This window comes from Bubalus kerabau, chromosome 8, assembly GCF_029407905.1.
Source record: "Bubalus kerabau isolate K-KA32 ecotype Philippines breed swamp buffalo chromosome 8, PCC_UOA_SB_1v2, whole genome shotgun sequence".
In the NCBI taxonomy this organism is placed as follows: domain Eukaryota; kingdom Metazoa; phylum Chordata; class Mammalia; order Artiodactyla; family Bovidae; genus Bubalus; species Bubalus kerabau.
Window position 1 is genome coordinate 52,795,045 of NC_073631.1, and position 23,027 is coordinate 52,818,071.

The 23,027-nt window shown below is 40.4% G+C and overlaps 1 protein-coding gene across 1 annotated transcript in view; it reads left to right on the forward strand.

Moving 5' to 3' along the window:
* Positions 1-21,936, forward strand: part of EPDR1 (ependymin related 1) — a 37,022-nt gene extending 15,086 nt beyond the window's left edge. The window contains exons 2-3 of the mRNA XM_055590276.1: positions 18,922-19,130; positions 20,235-21,936. Coding sequence (XP_055446251.1) covers positions 18,922-19,130; positions 20,235-20,431 — 406 coding nt within the window. The 3' untranslated portion in view covers positions 20,432-21,936. The remainder of the gene's footprint in view (positions 1-18,921; positions 19,131-20,234) is intronic.
* Positions 21,937-23,027: the final 1,091 nt, after the last annotated feature.

The following is a 23,027-nucleotide window of genomic DNA, read 5'->3' on the forward strand; positions in this document are numbered from 1 at the left end:
TTGATAACAAAATCAAGCAATACATTGTAAGAAAATCACAAATTTCTTCATGAGTATAGATGTAAAATTCTTAATAAACCATTAGCATATTAAATCCAACAGTGTATTCGTGCATGCTCAGTTGCTTCAGTCATATTCGACTCTTTGTGACCCTGTGGACTATTGCCTGTCTGGCTCCTCTGTCCATGGAAATCTCTAGGCAAGAATAGTGGAGCGAATTATCATGCCCTCTTTCAGGGAATCTTCCAACCCAGGGATTGAACCTGCATCTCCTACGTCTTCTGCATTGTAAGTGAAAGTGAAAGTGAAGTTGCTCAGTTGTGTCCAACTCTCTGCGACTCCATGGACTGTAGCCCACCAGACTTCTCCATCCATGGGGTTTTCCAGGCAAGAATACTGGAGTGGGTTGCCATTTCCTTCTTCAGGGGAATCTTCCCCACCCAGGGGTTGAACTCAGGTCTCCCGGATTGCAGGCAGATGCTTTACCCTCTGAGCCACCAGGGAAGCCTTCTGCATTGTAGGCAGATTCTTTATCCACTGAGCCACCTGGGAATCTTTAAATCCGACAGTATGTAATTTTATATACATATATATAAATATATATATATTTTATATACATATATATAAATATATGTAATTTTATATACATATATATAAATAAATATATAAATATATATGTATATAAAATGGATCTTGACCTAGTGATTATGCAAGTTTTATTTAATATTAAAAATTCAGTCAATATAACTCATTATATTTATAGAATAAACAAGAAAAATTATACAGTCATCTGAAGAAATATAGAAAGATCATTTGGTAACATTCAACATCCATGGCAGGAAGGCCCTGAACCCAGCCCCAGCAGGGCCTTCCTCTGCTTCTGAGTGCTACTATGTGAATTTTTTTTTTAATTGGAGGATAATTCCATCTGTGAAGGCTCTTGGTCAAATCACCTTCCAAAGACCTCACTCCTAAATACTCATCTTGGGCTTTAGGTTTTCAACATAACTTTGGGGAAGAAAAAAATTCAGGTCATAGGACCCAGAGAACCTGCTCTTGAGCATATCACAAGTCGTCAAGGAAGATGCTAGCCGATGGGAAGATAGTGGCACAGGGCCAAGGGGCACGCAGGTTCCTGGGTCTGAGGTAATCTTGTCAGCTATAGGTGAGATATAACTTACGAGGACTATAGGAGGCATCATGAACCACCAGACTAGTTGGTGTGGCATCCAGGAACAGCCTTAATGAATGCAAGGGCTTCAAGGTTGCTTGAAAATACTTGCAGGGAAGACTGTGGTTAGCAGGACCATCTGCACTGATGCCAAAGCTACTAAAACATTGCCCCCAAGTCCCTTAATGGGACACCTCTTATATCCTTTGGAATCATAAGGCCTGCTGCCCAGAGTCTCACTGAGAAGCCAATAACCCAGGATCCAAGCTGGAAAAGGCAGACATTCCTCTGAGGAAGATGCCCGACCACCATGGAGCTGAGTTGGCTGAAGTCAACTGGAAACAGCATCTGCTTCAGAATCTCCAGGACCACTCTTGGCAGAGAGGCCCTGGTGGAAGTGGGGAGGCAGAGGCAGTAAAGGCAGAGAAAGCCCAGTGGGATAGAAACTCTCATTTCAGGAGAAACAGGTAGTGGACCAGTGGAAATTCTACAGCCTGTGCTCTTGGGAGCACAGGATGCTGGGGAGAGAATCCACCTCATATTTAACACCCACTGAGATGTCACGTTACGTGCTGTGTTCTGGTATGGTTTACATGTTTCCTCTGGATATGGGAGTCCTCCCTTTCAGTCGAGCTCTTTGTAACAGATTCTATTGTGGACAGTGATTCTCCCTGCAGCCAGTGTTGGTTATTGTCTGGCTTACCCCTGAGACCCCAGAGGAGCCACTCTCCTGAAGGCTTGGTCCTCTTTGGGATCTGCTTTTCTGGTGCCAGAACACAGTTTCTTTTGTAAAAGACAAGTATTTATTTAGGTCCCACTTGGTATGTGGAAAAGAATTTAAAGTGTTTGGATGGCTTCTTGTCTTTCCTTCTTTCACCACACTGAGTCAAGCCTCTAAAAGGTCAACTTCTTCACTTGTTAAAACACAGAGGAATTTTTATAGTGTGTGTTTGTATAAACTGCTAAGTAGCTTTGCCACAATGTCCTCTGTTGAATGAGAAACATGAATTATTTTACTACTTTTATTATTCAATGCAGTTTCTTTTATATTTATATTCACATTCACCTGACTCCTAGATTTGATTCATGTTTTGGTCAGCTAGAGAATATATTCAATTAATTTTTTTCAGCTACGGAATTGCTGTGGTGGTGTAATTTCAGAGATTTTGAATGTCAGAGAATATCTTATTGTTTTTTCACATAATGATAATTTGGGGGTGCATATAATTCATTGGGTAATAATAGTATTTTTGCTTAAATTTTTTATGGCATTTAGAATTCTAGAAGAGAAGTTTGATACCAAAGTAATTTTTGTTTAGTTTTAACAATTTTTTTCTGCCCAAGTCTTTGTACACTGTATTTTGTTAACCTTGAACTTTTTTAAATTAAAAATTTTTATTGAAGTATAGTTGATTTACAATGGTTTAAGTATACAGAAAAGAGGTTCAGTTATATATATATAATATATAAATATATATATTACTTTCCAGATTCTTTTCCATTATAAGTTATTATAACATATTGAATATAGTTCCCTGTGCTACATAATAGGTCCTTGGTGTTTGTCTATTTAATAGATAGTTGGATGTATATGTTAATCTTTGAACTTTATTAATATCTCTTGGTTAATGTGCAGTTCTAGGGAAATTTCTGGAGGCTTGATATTTTGTCTTCTCTATTTGTTGCTTGTAGAATATCTCTCTATTTATCATGTACTGATTCTCATACACCTGCCCCCCCCCCCCCATTTTTTATCTTTTCATTAGCCTTTCATCACTTTTTATGTTTTTTTCACTTGAGTTCTGGAATAGTGCCTTTAAACTCATTGCTTCTGCTTTTTGTTTTTGTTGCTTCCCATAGCCAGTCTGCTTCATACTACTTTCACTGCACTTTCTATCTTGATAATCATGTTTTTCAGTGGAAAGCTATTCTTGTGGTCATACATTATTCCTTTTTTTCTTAAATGCAAAATCCCAAATCCTAGTGAAAGTGAAAAATAAGATTTGTATTTTTGTTTTGTTAACTGTTAGCTGGAAGGCTGTGTGTGTGTGTGTTTTTTTATTTCAACATAGTGTGTGCTGTGTGCTAAGTTGCTTCAGTCGTGTTCAACCGTTTGTGACCCTGTGGACTGTAGCCTGCCAGGCTCCTCTGTTGATGGGATCTCCAGGCAAGAATACTGGAGTGGGTTGCCTTGCCCTCCTCCAGGGGATCTTCCAGACCCAGACATTGAATCCGTTTCTCTTATGTCTCCTGCATTGGCAGGCAGGTTCTTTACCACTAGCGCCACCTGGGAACTATTATTTTCTGCTGAAAAGCAGAGTGCTGACTATATGACCCTGACTATGCTTGTATCCTCCCAACCTCCTTAATACCCCTGATATGAAGTTTTAGAAATCACCACGTACCATGGCAACATGGGTATCTCAGTGCTAATGAGGCGTTTTCTTTTAGTGGTGGTAGAAAAAAACCCTCCTTGAATTATTGCCTCATGAGAAATTTTTTTATTATTATCTTTCATCAGATGAAAGAATATATGCCTACACGTTGCCAGTATTCATCCAGATACATTTTTTTTTGGGGGAAAAAAATCTCTTTAGTTTCTTGAGCATCCTTTTCTTCTTTTGAACTAGAATCCAAGTAGTGGAGGCCCATCACCTTACAGCTTCTTAAATTGCACACATAATTATTCTTTGACTTGACTTTTCCTAGGGCTGCATTCTCAAGTAATTGAATTTTCCTTTTGTTATATGTGGTTGGCATCAGCCTGCATGATGAGTTGGTGTCTAACACGACAATTTTGAAATAGTGTTTTTCTTTTATGTCTCATGATTACTGTAGGGTGTAACTCGATCTTGGTATATGCCAGAATGTCAAGTGGCCGCAGCTCAGTTCTTCCTGCTGAGAGTCAGAGAGCCGGCATGCATTACTAATCTATTGTACTGCATATTAAACAAATCCAAAATTTGTCCAATTTCTTCCATAAAAGCCAAAGTACTTTTGTAATCACAATATAATATTTGTCCACTCCCTTTTCTGTAATTTAGTATATCTTGGATGGCCAAGTACTTCTACGTGAATGAGAAAAATCATTCCTTTCCCCTGTGGAAGGAGGCAAAGAGTGTGGTATTAGTGAATTAGAGCGAGTCTGATTGGAGATCGCATCTTGGGTTTGATCATGGCATCATTATTTACTACTAAATTATGCTCCGAGCCTCGTATTTTCTCCTCCATTTTTTTTTTTTAATGAAAAAGGCTAATAATGTCAGCCAGCTGAATTTGCCAGTTTGTAACTTCTGCCCTATACTGTTTTTTTTTTTTTTTTCTGACTACCCCAATTCAAGACAGAAAAACAGTTGCCTTTTGGCTGTGAAGGCAGTAGCTTTTGAGTTCATTTATGCCCAGGCCAGGCTCTGGTATTTCGAGTTCTAGGATTAACCAAATCCTTGGACGCTGCTCATTCTGGAAGGGAAGGCTTTCATAGACTTGTTGTTATAAGGTATCCAACAGGTAATATCTATGAAGTATTTGTTTTTACTTATTTCTCCTTTTGGCTGCAGAAAATTTGACTGTCATTGGCTTAAATTGAAAGGATGTTTACTTCAGAATTCTGGTGATATGTGTTTGTAGGTTTGACTCAGCAGTTTCATCAGGGGTCCTGGTTCTTCTCCATCCATCCACTTTGCCACTCTCAGTATGCTGACTCATAGTTGCAAGAGGGTACGCTGACATGTTGCCTCGCGGCTTCAAGATGGCTGCCTTTACTCCAAGCCTTATGTTCTTACTCAACTATGTTCAAAGAAAATGAAGGAAGTGGAACAGAGATTCTCCTCTTCTATTTTTTGAGAGCAAAGAAATTTCCAAAGGATTCCCTTTCCCCATAGACTTATTTTTAGGTCTCCAAGACCAGAACTGATAACACTCCTAGCTTCAAAGAAAACTAAGAAAATAAGTATATGAGTATACTTTCTCAGCCTCTATATTGAGAGGCAGGTCAGGAAGAATGGGTGAGAATGCCTGCTATGTCTTCCACAAAAGGCCTCATTGTGCCTCAGAAGTGTTGTCTCCTTCATCTCTCCATTTCATCTGAATGAATTAACCTTTTGCTACATAGTAGATCACATCTTAATGTGTACATGTTAAATGAATAGTTTACTTGTTAAACATTAACTGATTATGGCAAATCCAACTGTAATCAGATTTTCCTACAAAGCTATAAATCCTTGCATTTATGCAATAATTTCACATTCATTATCTAAAATTGTCTTCATAATAATGCTGTGAGATTTAAAATTTTAATCTCTCTTTACATATGGAAAATATAGTTTAAAATTATGATGATATAGTTCACCATTGGTAGACTGGGATCCTTAATTCCTTGACCAAAACTTCTTTACAGTGCTTTTAACACTGTATGTCTGTAAACATTATCCTGAGGTAGAAAAATTAGACAGAAAGGTTTTCTCCCATTTTCTCACAGTAGCATACACTTTTAGTACCTTTTCCAATGGGAGGAAATTAATGATACTCTACACCCAGTTAAAAATTCCACTGTTCCTTTTTGGGAAATAGTAATACCTCATATCGGAGAAGGCAATGGCAATCCACTCCAGTACTCTTGCCTGGAAAATCCCATGGACAGAGGAGCCTGGTAGGCTGCAGTCCATGGGGTTGCTAAGAGTTGGACATGACTGAGCAACTTCCCTTTCACTTGTCACTTTCATGCACTGGAGCAGGAAATGGCAACCCACTCCAATGTTCTTGCCTGGAGAATCCCAGGGACGGGGAGCCTGGTGGGCTTCCGTCTATGGGGTCGCACAGAGTCGGACACGACTGAAGTGACTTAGCAGCAGCAGCAGGAGTAACTCATATAATATAAAATGGGAATTTCCTTTTGATCCAACAATCCCAGTTCTTAAATTTTATTTATTTTATTTTAACTTTACAATATTGTATTGGTTTTGCCATATATCAAAATGAATCTGCCACAGATATACATGTGTTCCTCATCCTGAACCCTCCTCCCCCCCTCCCTTCCCATACCATCCCTCTGGGTCGTCCCAGTGCACCAGCCCCAAGTATCCAGTATCGTGCATCGAACCTGGACTGGCAACTCATTTCATATATGATATTATACATGTTTCAATGCCATTCTCCCAAATCATCCCACCCTCTCCCTCTGCCACAGAGTCCAAAAGACTGTTCTATACATGAGTGTCTCTTTTGCTGTCTCGTATACAGGGTTATTGTTACCATCTTTCTAAATTCCATATATATGCGTTAGTATACTGTATTGGTGTTTTTCTTTCTGGCTTACTTCACTCTGTATAATAGGCTCCAGTTTCATCCACCTCATTAGAACTGATTCAAATGTATTCTTTTTAATGGCTGAGTAATACTCCATTATGTATATGTACCACAGCTTTCTTATCCATTCATCTGCTGATGGACATCTAGGTTGCTTCCATGTCCTGGCTATTATAAACAGAGCTGCGATGAACATTGGGGTACATGCGTCTCTTTCCCTTCTGGTTTTCTCAGTGTGTATGCCCAGCAGTGGGATTGCTGGATCATAAGGCAGTTCTATTTCCAGTTTTTTAAGGAATCTCCACACTGTTCTCCATAGTGGCTGAACTAGTTTGCATTCCCACCAACAGTGTAAGAGGGTCCCCTTTTCTCCACACCCTCACCAGCATTTATTGCTTGTAGACTTTTGGATTGCAGCCATTCTGACTGGCGTGAAATGGTACCTCATAGTGGTTTTGATTTGCATTTCTCTGATAATGAGTGATATTGTTAAATAGGAATATAAAAACAGAAAGCAAAAGGGCTTATGTCCAATTTGTATTTAGTATTGTTAATACTAACAAACTGTGAAAATAATCTAAGTGGTCATGAGTAGGGAACTACTGAAGCAAATTATGGTGTGTGTGTATATATACATACATAAAAGAGAAATATGCATCTAATAAGTATTGTAAAGCATTGTCATGTAGGAAAATTGATGGAATCATTGATTACAAATTACTAAATAGTAGACTGAACCCAATGCTGCTGCTGCTAAGTCACTTCAGTCGTGTCCGACTCTGTGCGACCCCATAGATGGGAGCCAACCAGGCTCCCCCGTCCCTGGGATTCTCCAGGCAAGAACACTGGAGTGGGTTGCCATTTCCTTCTCCAATGCATGAAAGTGAAAAGTGAAAGTGAAGTCGCTCAGTCGTGTTCTACTCTTAGCGACCCCATGGACTGCAGCCCACCAGGCTCCTCCATCCATGGGATTTTCCAGGCAAGAGTACTGGAGTTGGGGTGTCATTGCCTTCTCCAAGACTGAGCCCCATAGCACATGAAAGAAATAATATATTATGATTGAGGTTTATTCCAGGAATGTACAGATGATCCTGTTTTAAGGAATCTATAAACATCTATGAAAGGTGGATGATAAAACTCAATTAACAATCTTGATACAAAACATTCAATAAGAACAAATTGATGCTTCCTTAATATGATGAAATCTGTATCATTTTTAATGTGCTTAATGTTGAAACCATAGCCCCTTTCCCACTAAACTCAGGAAGAAAACAAGAATGTCCATTAGCTCCATTTTATTTAATACTGTGTTTGATTCACTGGCCAATGTAATTAGAGATAGAATATTTAGAGACATGAGAATTAGAAAAGAAGAGATAAAAATGATCTCTGCTAATGATATGGACGTGAACCATGAACCATGAACCATGAACCGTGAACTTCCAGATGTTCAAGCCGGTTTTAGAAAAGGCGGAGGAACCAGAGATCAAATTGCCAACATTCGCTGGATCATGGAAAAAGCAAGAGAGTTCCAGAAAAACATCTATTTTTGCTTTATTGATTATGCCAAAGTCTTTGACTGTGTGGATCACAATAAACTGTGGAAAATTCTTCAAGAGATGGGAATACCAGACCACCTGACCTGCCTCTTGGGAAACCTATATGCAGGTCAGGAAGCAACAGTTAGAACTGGACATGGAACAACAGACTGGTTCCAAATAGGAAAAGGAGTCCGTCAAGGCTGTATATTGTCACTCTGCTTATTTAACTTATATGCAGAGTACATCATGAGAAATGCTGGGCTGGAAGCACAAGCTGGAATCAAGATTTCTGGGAGAAATCTCAATAACCTCAGATATGCAGATGACATCACCCTTATGGCAGAAGTGAAGAGGAATTAAAAAGCCTCTTGATAAAAGTTAAAGAAGAGACTGAAAAAGTTGGCTTAAAGCTTAACATTCAGAAAACTAAGATCATGTTATCTGGTCCCATCACTTCATGGCAAATAGAAGGGGAAACAGTGGAAACAGTGTTAGACTTTATTTTGGGGGGCTCCAAAATCACTGCAGATGGTGACTGCAGCCATGAAATTAAAAGACGCTTACTCCTTGGAAGGAAAGTTATGACCAACCTAGATAGCATATTCAAAAGCAGAGACATTATTTTGCCAACAAAGGTTCGTCTAGTCAAGGCTATGGTTTTTCCAGTGGTCATGTATGGATGTGAGAGTTGGACTGTGAAGAAAGCTGAGCACTGAAGAATTGATGCTTTTGAACTGTGGTGTTGGAGAAGACTCTTGAGAGTCTGTTGGACTGCAAGGAGATCCAACCAGTCCATGCTAAAGGAGATCAGTCCTGGGTGTTCATTGGAAGGACTGATGCTAAAGCTGAAACTCCAATATTTTGGCCACCTCATGCAAAGAGTTGACTCATTGGAAAAGACCCTGATGCTGGGGGCAGGGATTGGGGGCAGGAGGAGAAGGGGATGACAGGATGAGATGGCTGGATGGCATCACCGACTCAATGGACATGAGTTTGGGTAAACTCCAGGAGTTGGTGATGGACAGTGAGGCCTGGTGTGCTGGGATTCATGGGGTCGCAAAAAGTCGGACACGACTGAGCTACTGAACCAACTGAGTGAAGGATATGGATGTAGTATACTGGAAAACACAAAAGGCCTAAAGAATAAAACTAATTCAAACAGTAAGATAATTCAGTAAGGTAACTGTATATAAAATTAGCCTGAAAAATCAATAGCCTTAATATATACAAACAATAATCTAGAAATAGCAAATAACAATGGAAGGTCTCATTTAAAATGGCAACATCAAAAACAACAAAAGACTAACTACTTATGAATAAATTTAAAGAAAATGTTAAAAACATGTATAAGAAAAATTTCAAATACTGCTGATACATACAAAATGACAAAACGAGATTTGAAAAGATGTAAAGACATGCAAGGTTGAAAGTACAGAAATGGTAAGGGCCTAACAGAAGCAGAAGAGATTAAGGAGAGGTGGCAAGAATACATAGAACTATAAAAGAAAGGTCTTAATGACCCAGATAACCACGATGGTGTGGTCACTCACCTACAGCTGGACATCCTGGAGTGTTAAGTCAAGTGGGCCTCAGGAAACATTACTATGAACAAAGCTAGTGGAGGTTATGGAATTCCAGCTGAGTTATTTCAAATCCTAAAAGATGATGTTGTTAAAGTGCTGCACTCAATATGCTGGCAAATTTGGAAAATCAGCAGTGGCCACAAGACTGGAAAATGTCAATTTTCATTCCAGTCCCAAAGAAAGGCAATGCCAAAGCATGTTCAAACTACCATACAACTTCACTCATTTCACATGCTAGCAAGGTTATGCTCAGAAACCTTCAAGCTAGGTTTCAGCAGTACGAGAACTGAGAACTTCCAGGTGTACAAGCTGAGTTTTGAAGAGGCAGAGGAATCAGAGATCAAATTGCCAACATTTATTGGATCATGGAGAAAGCAAGTGAAAGTGAACGTCACTCAGTCGTGTCCAGCTGTTTGTGACCCCATGGACTATACAGTCCATGGAATTCTCCAGGCCAGAATACTGGAGTGGCTAGCCTTTCCCTTCTCCAGTTGATCTTCCCAACCCAGGGATCAAACTCAGGTCTCCTTCATTGCAGGCAGATTCTTTACCAGCTGAGCCACAAGGGAAGCCCAAGAACACTGGAGTGGGGAGCCTGTCCCTTCTCCAGCAGATCTTCCCAGCCCAGGAGAACCAGGGTCTCCTGCATTGCAGGTATATTCTTTACCAATTGAGCTACAAGTTCCAGAAAAACATCTACTTCTGTCTTATTGACTAAAGTCTTTGACTGTGTGGATCACAACAAACTGGAAAAATTCTTAAAGAAATGAAAGTACCAGAGCACTTTACCTGTCTCCTGAGAAATCTGTATGTGCGTCATGAAGTTAACAGTTAGAACTGGACATGGAACAGCTCACTGGGTTCAAAATTGGGAAGGGAGTATGGCAAGGTTGTATACTGTTACCCTGTTTAACTTCTATGCAGAGTATATCATGTGCAATGCCAGACTGGATGAAGCACAAGCTGGAATCAAGATTGCCAGGAGAAATATCAACAATCTCAGATATGCAGATGATACCACTCTAATGGGAGAAAGTGAAGAGGAATTAAAGAGCCTCTCATGAGGGTGAAAGAGAAGAGCGAAAAATCTGATTTGAAACTCAACATTCAGAAAACTAAGATCATGGCATCCAGTCCCATCACTTCATGGCAAATAGAAGGGAAAAAAGTGGAAACAGTGACAGATTTTATTTTCTTGGGCTCCAAAACTACTGTGGACAGTGACTGCAGCTGTGTAATTAAAACACGCTTGCTCCTTGGAAGGAAAACTGTGACAAACCTATTAGCATATTAAAAAGCAGAGACGTCACTTTGACGCCAAAGATCTGTATAGTTAAAGCTATGGTTTTTCCAGTAGTCATGTACGGATGTGAGAGATGGACCATAAAGAAGGCTGAGTGCTGAAGATTTTTTGAATTGTGGTGCTAGAGAAAACTCTTGGACTGCAAGGAGATCAAACCAGTCAATCCTAAAAGAAATCAACCCTGCATATTCATTGGAAGGACTGTTGCTGAAGCTGAAGCTCCAATACTTATGCCACCTGATGTGAATAGCAGACTCATTGGAAAAGACTCTGATGCTGGGAAAGATCTAAGGCAAGAAGAGAAGGGGGTGGCAGATGATTAGATGGTTAGATAGCATCACTGACTCAATGGACATGAATTTGAGCAAACTGGGAGATTGTGGAAGACAGAAGAGCCTGGGTGTGCTGCAGTCCATGGGGTTGCAGAGTCAGACACAACTTAGCAACTGAACAACAACAAGGACTTTTTTTTTGTTTGCGGGGAAATAGAATAACAATATCATACAGGTATCCATTCTTCCTTGGAGTAGGAAATGGCAACCCACTCCAGTATTCTTCCTGGAAAATTCCATGGACAGAGGAGCCTGGCGGGCTATAGTCCATGGGATTGCAAAGAGTTGGACAGGACTGAGCACATCCAATCTTCCTACATTAATATTGAAAGTTAACTCAGTCCTCCCAAATGCCAAAAAGGTGGTTTTTTCTGAAGCCAAATAAGTTAATTCTAAATTTCATATCACAAAATTTAAAAAGCAAGTATTTAGGAAAGCCCTGGAAAAGGAGGACACTATGGGAGGTCTAGTAAATTCTATGAGATTATGAAATGGCATTCTAGTAAGTCGCTGTAATTAAAGCAGTGTGACACAGGTGCATGAATAGATAGACAACCCAGTGGAATAGAGTTCTGGGGTAGACCAGTGTACATCTGGAATTGGTGTATAAGGAGGGCAGCATCTCAAGTCACTGCGGCAAAGATGGACTTTTAAATCAATAGAGTTAGAACAATTGGGAAAAGATAACATTGTACCCATATCTCACATCATACACAAGAATAAATACCAAATGAATTAAAGATCTAAATGTTAACAAAAGAAAACCATACAGGGATAAGAGAAATCATCGGTGAATTCTTTTATAACCTGGGAGAAGGGAAAGGTTTTCTAAATCTGACAAAATCTGAAAGCAGTAAAAGGAATCTGACTTCAAAAATATGCATTGTAGGAAAAAATGCAAATAATGTGAACAAATGGCAGAGAAAAAATATCTGCAACTAAGACACAAAAGGCTAAGTCACTAGCTACAGAAAACTGAGACAGTCATATGGTCCTTAAATGTATGAAAAGATATTTCAACCGAAAATAATGAATAAAGACAAATTAAAACTACACTATTTTAAATTCAACAATTTGTCCTTGGTAGTGGGCTTCCCTGGTAGCTCAGTGGTAAAGAATCCGCCTACCAATGTGGGAGATGGAACAGACAAGGATTCGATCCCTCGGTCGGGAATATCCCCTGCAGGAGGAAATGGCAACCCACTCCAGTATTCTTGCCTGGAGAATCCCATGGAGAGAGGAGCCTGATGGGCTACAGTCCATAGGGTTGCCAAGAGTCGGACACGACTGAGCAACTGAGCACTATTCTATTCATTGTGGAAGGGAAGTGTCTGGGAGGGGCCAGAGAAGACTTCAGAGGTGCCACAACTGGATATGGATGGGGGATCCCAGTTCTTCAGTTTGTAAACTTTATCATGCTCTACACTTTAGATTTACGCAGTCTAGTGTATGCTTATTATGCTAACCCCCAAAGGAAAATATGTTGTTTTTTTTAAAATCCTGACGTTTCTTACTTATCAGATTGGCACACATCCAAGTTTGACAGCATGATCTGTTGGCTAGACTACAAAGGAAACAGGTGCTTTCATTTATTATTGATAGAAGTGCAAAATTGTACAACTCTGTAAAAAGAAATTTGATAATATTTAACAAAATTCTGTTGTCCTTGTAGTTTCATATCAGTGATTTATTCAAAATGTATACCTCCAAAATGGCACAAGATTATTCACTGTGGTGTTTGGGGCAATATCATAAGAATGGAAACAAGCCAGTGCTCACCAGTAGGAGACTGACTAAATAATCAATGCTACTTACAATAAACTATTGATATGACCATAAAAAAGAATAATGATAACCTCAGTGTATTAATAGAGACTGGAAAAAGCAAGGTGCCAAAAGTGTATGTAGTATTCTACCCCTTTTATAAAGAAGAGAGAGCAGTAAGAGTACATACATGTGTTTGCTTATATTTTTGAAAGGAAATAAAGGAAAATAACAGGGAAGCCAATGAAAAGTGCTGTTTATCGGGAGATCAAGGGATGGGGCAGGGGTTGAGATGGGAGACTTCTCTGAATGTGGTTTTTTATATTTTTCTGAGTTCTGAAACATGACAATTTTTACATATTTAAATAATAAAATTAAATCAAAGAGGAAAAGTGTGAAGTCCTTGAATTGACAACAAACAAATGAGCCTAATGACATATCAACCTGGAAATGTACCTGCTCAGGGAATAGGCTTAATCCAAGTGAATATTTACTGCAGTATTGAGTTGTATTCTAAGCATGAAAAGAATTACAATGATATTTTAAACTTCACTGGGCAGTTTTATTCTTTGATAACACTTTTGAAAGTATTTCAAAGCTATTGTAGGATTAAGCAAATAAATTTGCTATGTTTTTAGATTATTTTAAGAGAAAATATATACAAACATTAAAAAATGATAGAGAAGAATCTATAACATTAAATTTAGATTGGAAATATCTGTATGAACTCACGATTTTTTTTTAAATGTACAAGGCTCCAACCACTAAAATATTCTCAAAACAAAGACATCCCAATGATAATGAGCACATCTGGGGCCCTGATGTTGGTTTCCAAGTTATTTCCCAGTTAGATTCAGGGATCCTTAGAGAAATGACTGATTTTAGATTTAGTGCAAGAGAAGTCTAAGATGAGTCTGGGACACTTGTGTCACAGAAGGCCATGAGTCACTCAAAGACTAATGAAGTCATGTTATAAGTCACAAATATCAGGTAGAAGGAGCTCCTACTGACAAAATTGGGATACTTTGAGCATCAAATGGAATAATGAGTTTAATTATTTGTTGTATGTTAAATAAAAACCCAAGAGTGCAAAGTGATACTAGATCGATGGATAGATGCTGTTTGCTACACCACTGGTAACATTGTATCAGCCACCAGTGAAATAATTGATTCAGGAAATGGTTTTACCTAAAATGATTGGGTGACAGATATTTTCAGCATCACAAGGTATTACCCACCAATTACTTGGCAGCTGGGGCTTCCCAGGAGGCTCAGTGGTAATGAATCTGCCTACCAATGTAGGAGACACAAGAGACACGGGATGGGTTGGGAAGATCCCCTGGAGGAGGAAATAGCAACCCACTTCAGTATTCTTGCCTGGAATTCTCCTCTATAGACAGAGGAGCCCGGCAGGCTATAGTCCATGGGGGTCACAAAGAGACAGACACAACTTGGCAACTGAGCACGCAGGCACTTTGGCAGTTGCAAAAAGAAATGCCTTTATGATGGAGACATTTGGAGTAATCACACGACTTGGTGATCAAAGTTGGTAGCATTAATAGTGGAATGGGACATCACTTGTCTTCTGATGTGATGGGACATGAAGTACAGAGTCTTATTTGTAAGAGATACTTGGAAAATAGAGCAAATATGATGAAATGTAAAAACTGTTGAATTCAAAATGGCAGATATAAGGGTGATCATTGTACTCGTTCTTCAATTCCTGCATTTTAAAAATATTTCATAGTAAATTAGGGAAAATGATTTGACATCTGTATTTTTTGGAAATACTTGGAAGAATGTTGTTTTTGTTGTTGTTTAGTTGCTAAGTCGTGTCCAACACTTTTGTGACCCAATGGACTATATAGCCCACCAGACTCCTCTGTCCATGGGATTTCCCTGGCAAGAATACTGGAGTGGGTTGCCATTTCCTTCTTCAGGGGATCTTCCCGACCCAGGGATGGAACCCATGTCTCCTGCATTGGCAGGCAGATTCTTTACCACTGAGACTCCAGGGAAGCCCACTACCAAGGACAAACTGTTGAACTTAAAACACAGGTTAGAAAAAATATATATAATTATTTTTGTAAAATGTGGTTCATACACTAAAAATTAATGTATTTGCATACTTATGTTCATAGCAGCACTATTTACAATGCCAAAAGATGGAAACAACCCAAGTGTTCATCCTCGAATGAATTAATAAAAAATATGTGATCTATACATTCAGTGGAATATTAGGTTTATAAAGGAAGGAAATTCTGACTCATGCTACTCCTGCTACTCATGAATCTTAAGGACATTGTGTGAAATGAAATAACCCCATCACAAAAAGGTATGATTCCACTTATGTGAGGTACTCAGAGTAGTCAAGTTCATAGGGACAGAAAATAGAATGGTGCTTGCCAGGAGCTGGGGAAGGAAGAAAAGTGTTGTTTAATGGGTATGGTGTTCCAGTTTTGCCAGATGAAAGAGTTATGGAGATTGGTTGCACAACAATGTGAAAGTACTTAACACCACTGAACTGTACACTTAAAAATGGTTAAGGTGTTAGATTTCGTGTTATGTGTATGTTACAATTAAAATTAAAATTGAGAAATCAGAAGATTTCTGGCATGCACAGAGTTGTTCTTTCTGTAAATTAGAGTTTCAGTTTTTAGGAAAATGGATTTTTCAGCAAACAACAGAAATTGTCCATGCAGCCTGAGAATTTTATCAGAAGCCACAAAAATCCTTTGTCCCACAAGGTGGGAGGCAAAATGGTGCACTGGGCATTCCTCTGCAATCGGGTTGCTGTGGAAAGCTTGGCCTGCCGACCCCTTGGCTGGACCTGGAGAGCCTGAGATCCCGGCGTCGGGGCCCTCCTGGGAACAGTGCTTTGCTTGGTGTCTGGCCAGCGAGGAGGCTGCGTTTACAGGCTGTTTTTGACCCAGGGCTGGCCTGCCTGCCTCGTCCTTCACACCCATTCTAGCCCCCCACCTTGCTTGACTGTAACCCAGGGGTGTGGTTTGTGACTCCTGTCCTCACAACTTCCTTCTCTTCAGAGCCAGGCTTTGATCTCACCTCCCAGGACCCAGTTTCTGTTGAAGTCTGTTACTCTTTCAGATCCACGGGTTATTACCCGCACAGCATCCCAGACAGATGATTCATTTCAACCCTGGCTGATCTCTGCATTGTGACCTTCTGGCTTAATTGGGCTCCAGGCCCCTTTATCCTGGTTATGATAGAGAACCCACATCTTGACTGTGAAAATGTTCATAGAAACATACAAGCCATGAATGTCTTCTTTTCCAAAACTTTGAATGGGGCAGTACTAGCATTAATATCCATATGGAATTTTGAAAAGATGATTATACAGTTCTATTTTGCTTCCCATTCAATTAATATTTTCTGTTTTACTTGAGGCACTGTCAACATAATGTCAGTATCAGACTATGCCCTCTTTTTTTTTTCAAATTAAATATTTTGAAAACTTAGAAAAGTACAGAAAACATCATAACAAACACCTGTGTTCAGACCACCCAGAATTAACAAATGTTAACCTTTTGCAGTGATTGTTTCAAGTCCAGAATTCTCATTTTTAAATTAAATTTTACTTCTGTGTATGGACAGATCTGGCCTCGGGCGAACAGTGAAGTTGGCAGAGTTCCTTTTCTGCTGCCCTCCTCCCTTGCCCCACGGGTGACTGACAGGCGTCCATCCATGCCCTTGGCTCTGCCGTGGCCTGTGTGGTGCCTCTCCCAGAACAGCTGTGCTGGCAGCTGTTCCCGGGGCTCTCAGTGGAACAGTGATCCTCAACTGTATTAGAAATGAGTCCTGGTTATGAGTCACACAAAAAGTTCCAAGCAGAAAAAGGGAAGTTATTAGAACAAAGGAAACATCATAATTCTGCAGGTGGATCTGTAGGCACTGGGCCTCAGAGAGAAAATACATTCAGAAAATGAATAGCTGTTGGAATCCCAGCTTGTTGCTGCTTCTCTGTTCCTTCTTTACTTTTAGTTCACCTATTGCAAATAAGCCTCCCATGACTTCTGAGCTTACGTATGACACGACCAGCCATGATAAGTGACTGACTAGTAGACGTTTGGTATCAATTCCACACGTCTGAATGAGAGACAATCTGGTTGTTTCCCCCACCTCCCCACCCCTCCCCACGTCAGATGTCCCCCTGTGCTCTCTGAAGCTCTGTGGAGGGTGACCAGCTCACATACATAAACATGGCTGCCAGGCTTCCACTTCTGTGCTCACGTGGATTCTCGGGCTGAGTTTCAGGAAGGAAGCTCCTTTTTCCTGCACCTGGCTGCATATCTTTCAGTTGCATACAACTAGAGTATCAGCCAAAGCTAGGAATGACTGTAGCCTAAACGCCTTAAACTTGGGGAAGCACAATAAGATGAAGCTGGTGGTGAGGAGAAGGACGATGGAGACTACCACTCCTTGGGGCATACAGTATAGGTGCTGCTCTCACTGAAAGGGTCATGGAGCAGGATTTGTGTATGAACAAGGAATCCCCTATGATGACTGGACTGTGCTCTAAAGTTGATGCAAATATTTCTGTATTCCTTCCATGAATGTTTAGACTCTGATGTGCCACAGTCCAACTCCAAACTCCTCCAAAGGACTTATAGTTTGACGTGAACCCTGCTTCTATATGAGAGATTTGCTCCAGTTTTGAGCAATAGCGCATAAAATGAACACTTCCTTTTCTTCCTCCAGTCACTCCCACTTCTCAAAGTCTGTGCTTGGGTTTTACTCTCATAAGCCATGTCAAACATTTACTGGAATAAGCAGGGTCAATATTTCTAAATACATAAAATGGGGTTATATTCATATTTTTATCCTAGCTCATATGGTACTATTCGACCATATAGAAACTTATCATTTACAAAATTTTTTTGAAGAAAATAAATTTCAACCCCTGACTTGAGATGGAAAACAGGCATCCTCTGGGGGGTTGTGGGGTGGAGTGAGCCTTATGTACCACAGATGAACAGCTGACTATTGTTATTTGCTCATGGAAAGCTATTTCTCTGGGCTCTTCTGCCTTCAGATGTTTAAAATTTCACTTTTGAAGTCAGGGTTGCAACCTCACTCCACTGGGTCAGCAACAGTGCCCTGAGTTTTAGACTGACAGTTGAATGCATGGAAACGCAGCAAGCTTCATCCAACATCAAGATGGCTTAGTTTTAAGAAAGATACAAGGCTGATGACCACACAGCATGCAAGGTGATGGCAGGCAGTCTGTGAGCTCAAGCACAGCCTGGGATACTTCCGGCTTGCTCTGCACAAAGTGTGTGCACTGGGCGTGAGGGAAGAGGCTGAGAGCATGCAGACAAACTCAGTCCAGCGATGCCATTTGATTGGGGTCCCTCAGCTTTTGTCCTTGCCTGTCTCAGCTCATTCCCAGTGCAGCTGCACCTCACCGAAGCCCATTCCTATAATGACAGTTGAGACAGTGGGGCACAGTTGCCTGGTACATCCTCAACTCTCGTCATCCTGTCTACAGCATATCCCTGGAGTCCCTGACTCATTGCTGTAAGGACTCAACGAAGGCCAAGAGTCAAATCCTCCTGTGTCTCTAAGGCTAAAATGTCACAAACCAGCTGCTAACTCAAGGTCTCACCTCCTTGTGTTTGTCTCCCAAGCAGAGGGTCTGTCATACAATAGGTACTTGATAAGTTAATAGGTAATTGATAGGTAATTGTCTCAGGAATATTCAGTTTTGACCTCTGAGCTTTATTTTCTATTCAAGTTGTTTGGGTGCCTAGTGGTTATAAATAAGTAAATAATTGCCTCACAAGCAAAACTATTTTTTTCTATTTTAACAGTAATTTGTATCAAAGGCCTTTGACTTTTATGCTGATAAAAGACATGGTGATTGCAACATAAAGTCCTGAATGTTCTCTCTTAATCTATCTTCCAGATTATTTGAATATATTTTGCTCTATAAGGATGGAGTGATGTTTCAGATTGAACAAGCCACCAAGCAGTGCTCCAAGATCACCCTGACAGAGCCCTGGGACCCTCTGGACATTCCTCAGAACTCCACCTTTGAGGACCAATACTCCATAGGGGGCCCCCAGGAGCAGATCACTGTCCAGGAATGGTCGGACAGAAAGTCAGCCAGATCATGTAAGGGTTCAACAAAGTATTCAAGTATTGCATCTCAAGAGGCAGGAAGGGAAAAAAATGTTTAAGCTCATTAAGGAAGGTAGTCGTTAAGGAAATTTAGAAGCTTAATCAAATTGTTTAACTCCATTGAAGTGCCCACATGTACTCTATTAGCTGTGTAATGCAGGGATCTCAGCATCACATTTGAAACCCCTCAGCCTTCTAAGACCCCCACCTCCCCATAACTTTCTCCACTTTGACTGTTAAGGGATGCCCCCAAGGTCTGTGACATGTTTGTCTAAGGCACAGGTTAGAACTGGGCGCCTCCTTTTCCTTCCCCCAAAACACTAACTAAAGTTGTAGTGACCATATAGACCGCCATTATATGTCTTTTATACAGATATGTGAAGCTCTTCTCTGCAATGCTGCCCACACACCTCCCCCAAGAGTGTTTCATAAACACGGGCCTTTATTGCTGTGGAAAACAGTATGATGGCTCCCTCTGAAATTAAACATAGAATTATCATATGACTTAGTAGTTCTACTTTTTGGCATATACCCCAAAGAACTGAAAGCAAGAACTTAAAGAGATATTTGTACATCCATATTCACAGCAGCACTATTCATAATAGCCAGAGGTAGAAACAACCCAAGTTTCCATCAGCAGACAAATGAGTAGACAAAGATGGTATACACATACAGTGGAATATTATTGAAACTTAAAAAGGAAGGACATTCTGATACATGCTACAACATGGATGAACCTTGAGGACATTATGCTAAGTGAAATAAACCAGTCACTAAAGGACAAATACTGTATAATATCACTTATATGAGGTATGTAGACTAGTCAGACTCATAGAAACAGAAACTAGAATGGTGGTTGCCAGGGGCTGAGGGAGGGGAGAATGGGGAGTTAGTGTTTAGTGGGCACAGAGTTTGAGCTGGGGGAGATGGAAAATCTCTGAAGATGGATGATGGTGATACTTTCATAACAATGTAACTGCATTTAGTGCCACAGAACTGTACTTAAAAGTGGTTAAAATGCTACATTTTACCACATTAAAACATACTGTATTTTGCCTGTCTTCTACATTAAAGACTCAACTTGCCTTCCTCTTATAGATGAAACTTGGATTGGCATTTATACCGTCAAGGATTGTTATCCTGTCCAAGAAACCTTCACCAAAAATTACAGTGTGATATTGTCCACACGGTTTTTCGATATACAGCTGGGCATTAAAGACCCATCAGTGTTCACCCCACCAAGCACATGCCAGACAGCCCAACCAGAGAGGATGAGCGAGGAATGCTCCTGGTAAGCCTGCAAACACCGAAGGGACAGCATCGGACATCAGATACCAACGGCCCCAGCTCCAGTCAGATTTGAGACTTGAGAAATGAGTGTCTTCGTTGGAGATAAATATCATAATTCTTTGATATGTTTTTTTTTTTTAATGTATGGTTTTTGACTACTTGAGCTAGGTTTAAAAAAAGGAATGGAATGGAGAATATGTGGTAATATATGAAGAGATGGCAAACACAGGGACCTCAGGTATTTCCAGAGCCTGTTTGGGCCCTGCACTTTCTGCGTATGCAGGTGTATAGGTCGTGTGGTGGCACACACAGGATGAGGGAAGGGTCATCAGGGGCGAATGTGTTATTATTGACATTACTGGGACTTGCTGGATTGCTGGCACATGGTGATAAAAAGAGCAAATTGACTGTGGTCAGTGTTAGTATTAATTTTGAAGCTCTCAATACACACTGGCCCCCTTATTGCCTGTGCCAGGGTAAGGATTGCTTCCACTGCTCCATCCCTCTAGCACCTCCTCCTTTTCCCCCACCCTGTGCTCCCTTGGTCTCTGACACAATGATCTCTGAAAATCCCTTCTGGCCTTAAGAGCTTTATGGCATGACCCAATGGATGTAAATACTTGGGGAGGAAATAAAATGCTATAGTAAAAAGAATGATTCCTCTAAAGATATATTTTTACATAGGATGGTTTGGAAAATCTTAATGTCTATTTCTGGGTAAGCATGAGCCATGTATTCTTCCTTTTTTCTATGCAAGAGTATTGATATGTGTGCTGAATCAACTCGTCAAGAGACCAAAAGAGACAGGTAGCATTCTAAAAATAGCACAGTGGGATTCAGGAGACTGTTGTTTCTGAAATCCAGGATGAGAATTCTCTTGTACTGGAGCTCCTTTGATTCACTAGATAGACTATGTTTCCTCTTACATCCCTGGGGCAGCATTTCATAACCTCTTTTTTGGTCTGACTTCTGCTCATCCTTCCTAGGTCAGCTCATGCATGGCCTTCAGAGGCTACTCCCAAGCCTGGACTGGGTGCAACTTGTAGCTTGAACATGTTATTCTGATAATGCTTACTAGGCTGTGTCAAAATTTCCTGCTTCCTGGACACTCTGACTCACTAGCCTGACTATGAGTGCCATGAGTATGGTTACCATGTTCTGTTTACTTTTATATGCCCAGCACTAAGTGCCTGGCACATGGTCAGTGCCCTAAAGTTTGTAGAATGGAGAATGATAGCCTCTCTGGTCCTTATTTCCTCATTTGCTAAATGGGATTGGGTTTGCTCATCTCTAGGGAGACATCTAGTAGTAAAATTTATCATTCTAGATTCTTTCTAATATTGTGTTTTATCTGGCCATCTATCTATCCATCATCTATTGCCAGGAGAAATGTGTGACACCTATGTTATGCTGAAAACAATCTGTATTACTCACAGTTTATCTATACTGTATCAATAAACTAATGTAATTGCACTTCTCAGTGTTCTTTGATATATTTGTTTTTGTAATAAATATGTATTCAGTTCAGTTCAGTCACTTAGTCGTGTCCAACTCTGCGATCCCATGGACTGCAGCATACCAGGCTTCCCTGCCCATCACCAACTCCCAGAGTTTACTCAAACTCATGTCCATTGAGCTGGTGATGCCATCCAACCATCTCATCCTTTGTCGTCCCCTTCTCCTCCCACCTTCAATCTTTCCCAGAATTAGGGTCTTTTTAAATGAGTCAGTTCTTTGCATCAAGTGGCCAAAGTATTGGAGTTTCAGCTTCAGTATCAGTCCTTCCAATGAATATTCAGGATTGATTTCCTTTAGGATGGACTGGTTGGATCTCCTTGCAGTCCAAGGGACTCTCAAGGGTCTTCTCCAACACCACAGTTCAAAATATGTATTATCTTATAATAAATATGGCTATCAGTTCAGTTCAGTTCAGTCACTCAGTCATGTCTGACTCTTTGTGACCCCATGGACTGCAGCACACCAGGCTTCCTGGTCCATCACCAACTCTTGGAGCTTACTCAAATTCATGTCCATCGAGTCAGTCATGCTATCCAACCATCTCATCCTATGTCCCCTTCTCCTCCCACCTTCAATGTTTCTAAGCATCAGGGTCTTTTCAAATGAGTCAGTTCTTTGCATCAGGTAGCCAAAGTATTGGAGTTTCAGCTTCAGCATCAGTCCTTCCAATGAATATTAAGGACTGATTTCCTTTAGGATTGACTAGTTGGATCTCCTTGCAGTCCAAGGGACTCTCAAGAATCTTCTCCAACACCACAGTTCAAAAGCATCGATTCTTCGGTGCTCATGGCTATAAGGCATGAGCCTTATACGGCTTATATATGGCTATAAGGCAGTCAAAACACTCCTCTAATGAATAAAGTGCTTCCTAAGATCTACACCAAATTCATTATATTTTCTCAAAAGTCTGCTTTTCCTCTTTAAAGTCCCAGTTTCCTGGGTTGGAAGCCTCAGAGTCATTTTTGACCCATATTTTCTCCTTCAATCCTCATAAGCGCTCAGTGTCCTGAGTTTCAACAAAATAGTTCTTAAAGGTACAGCCTCTTGTCCATCCCCTCAGTCACATGCACATCCCAGCTCTTA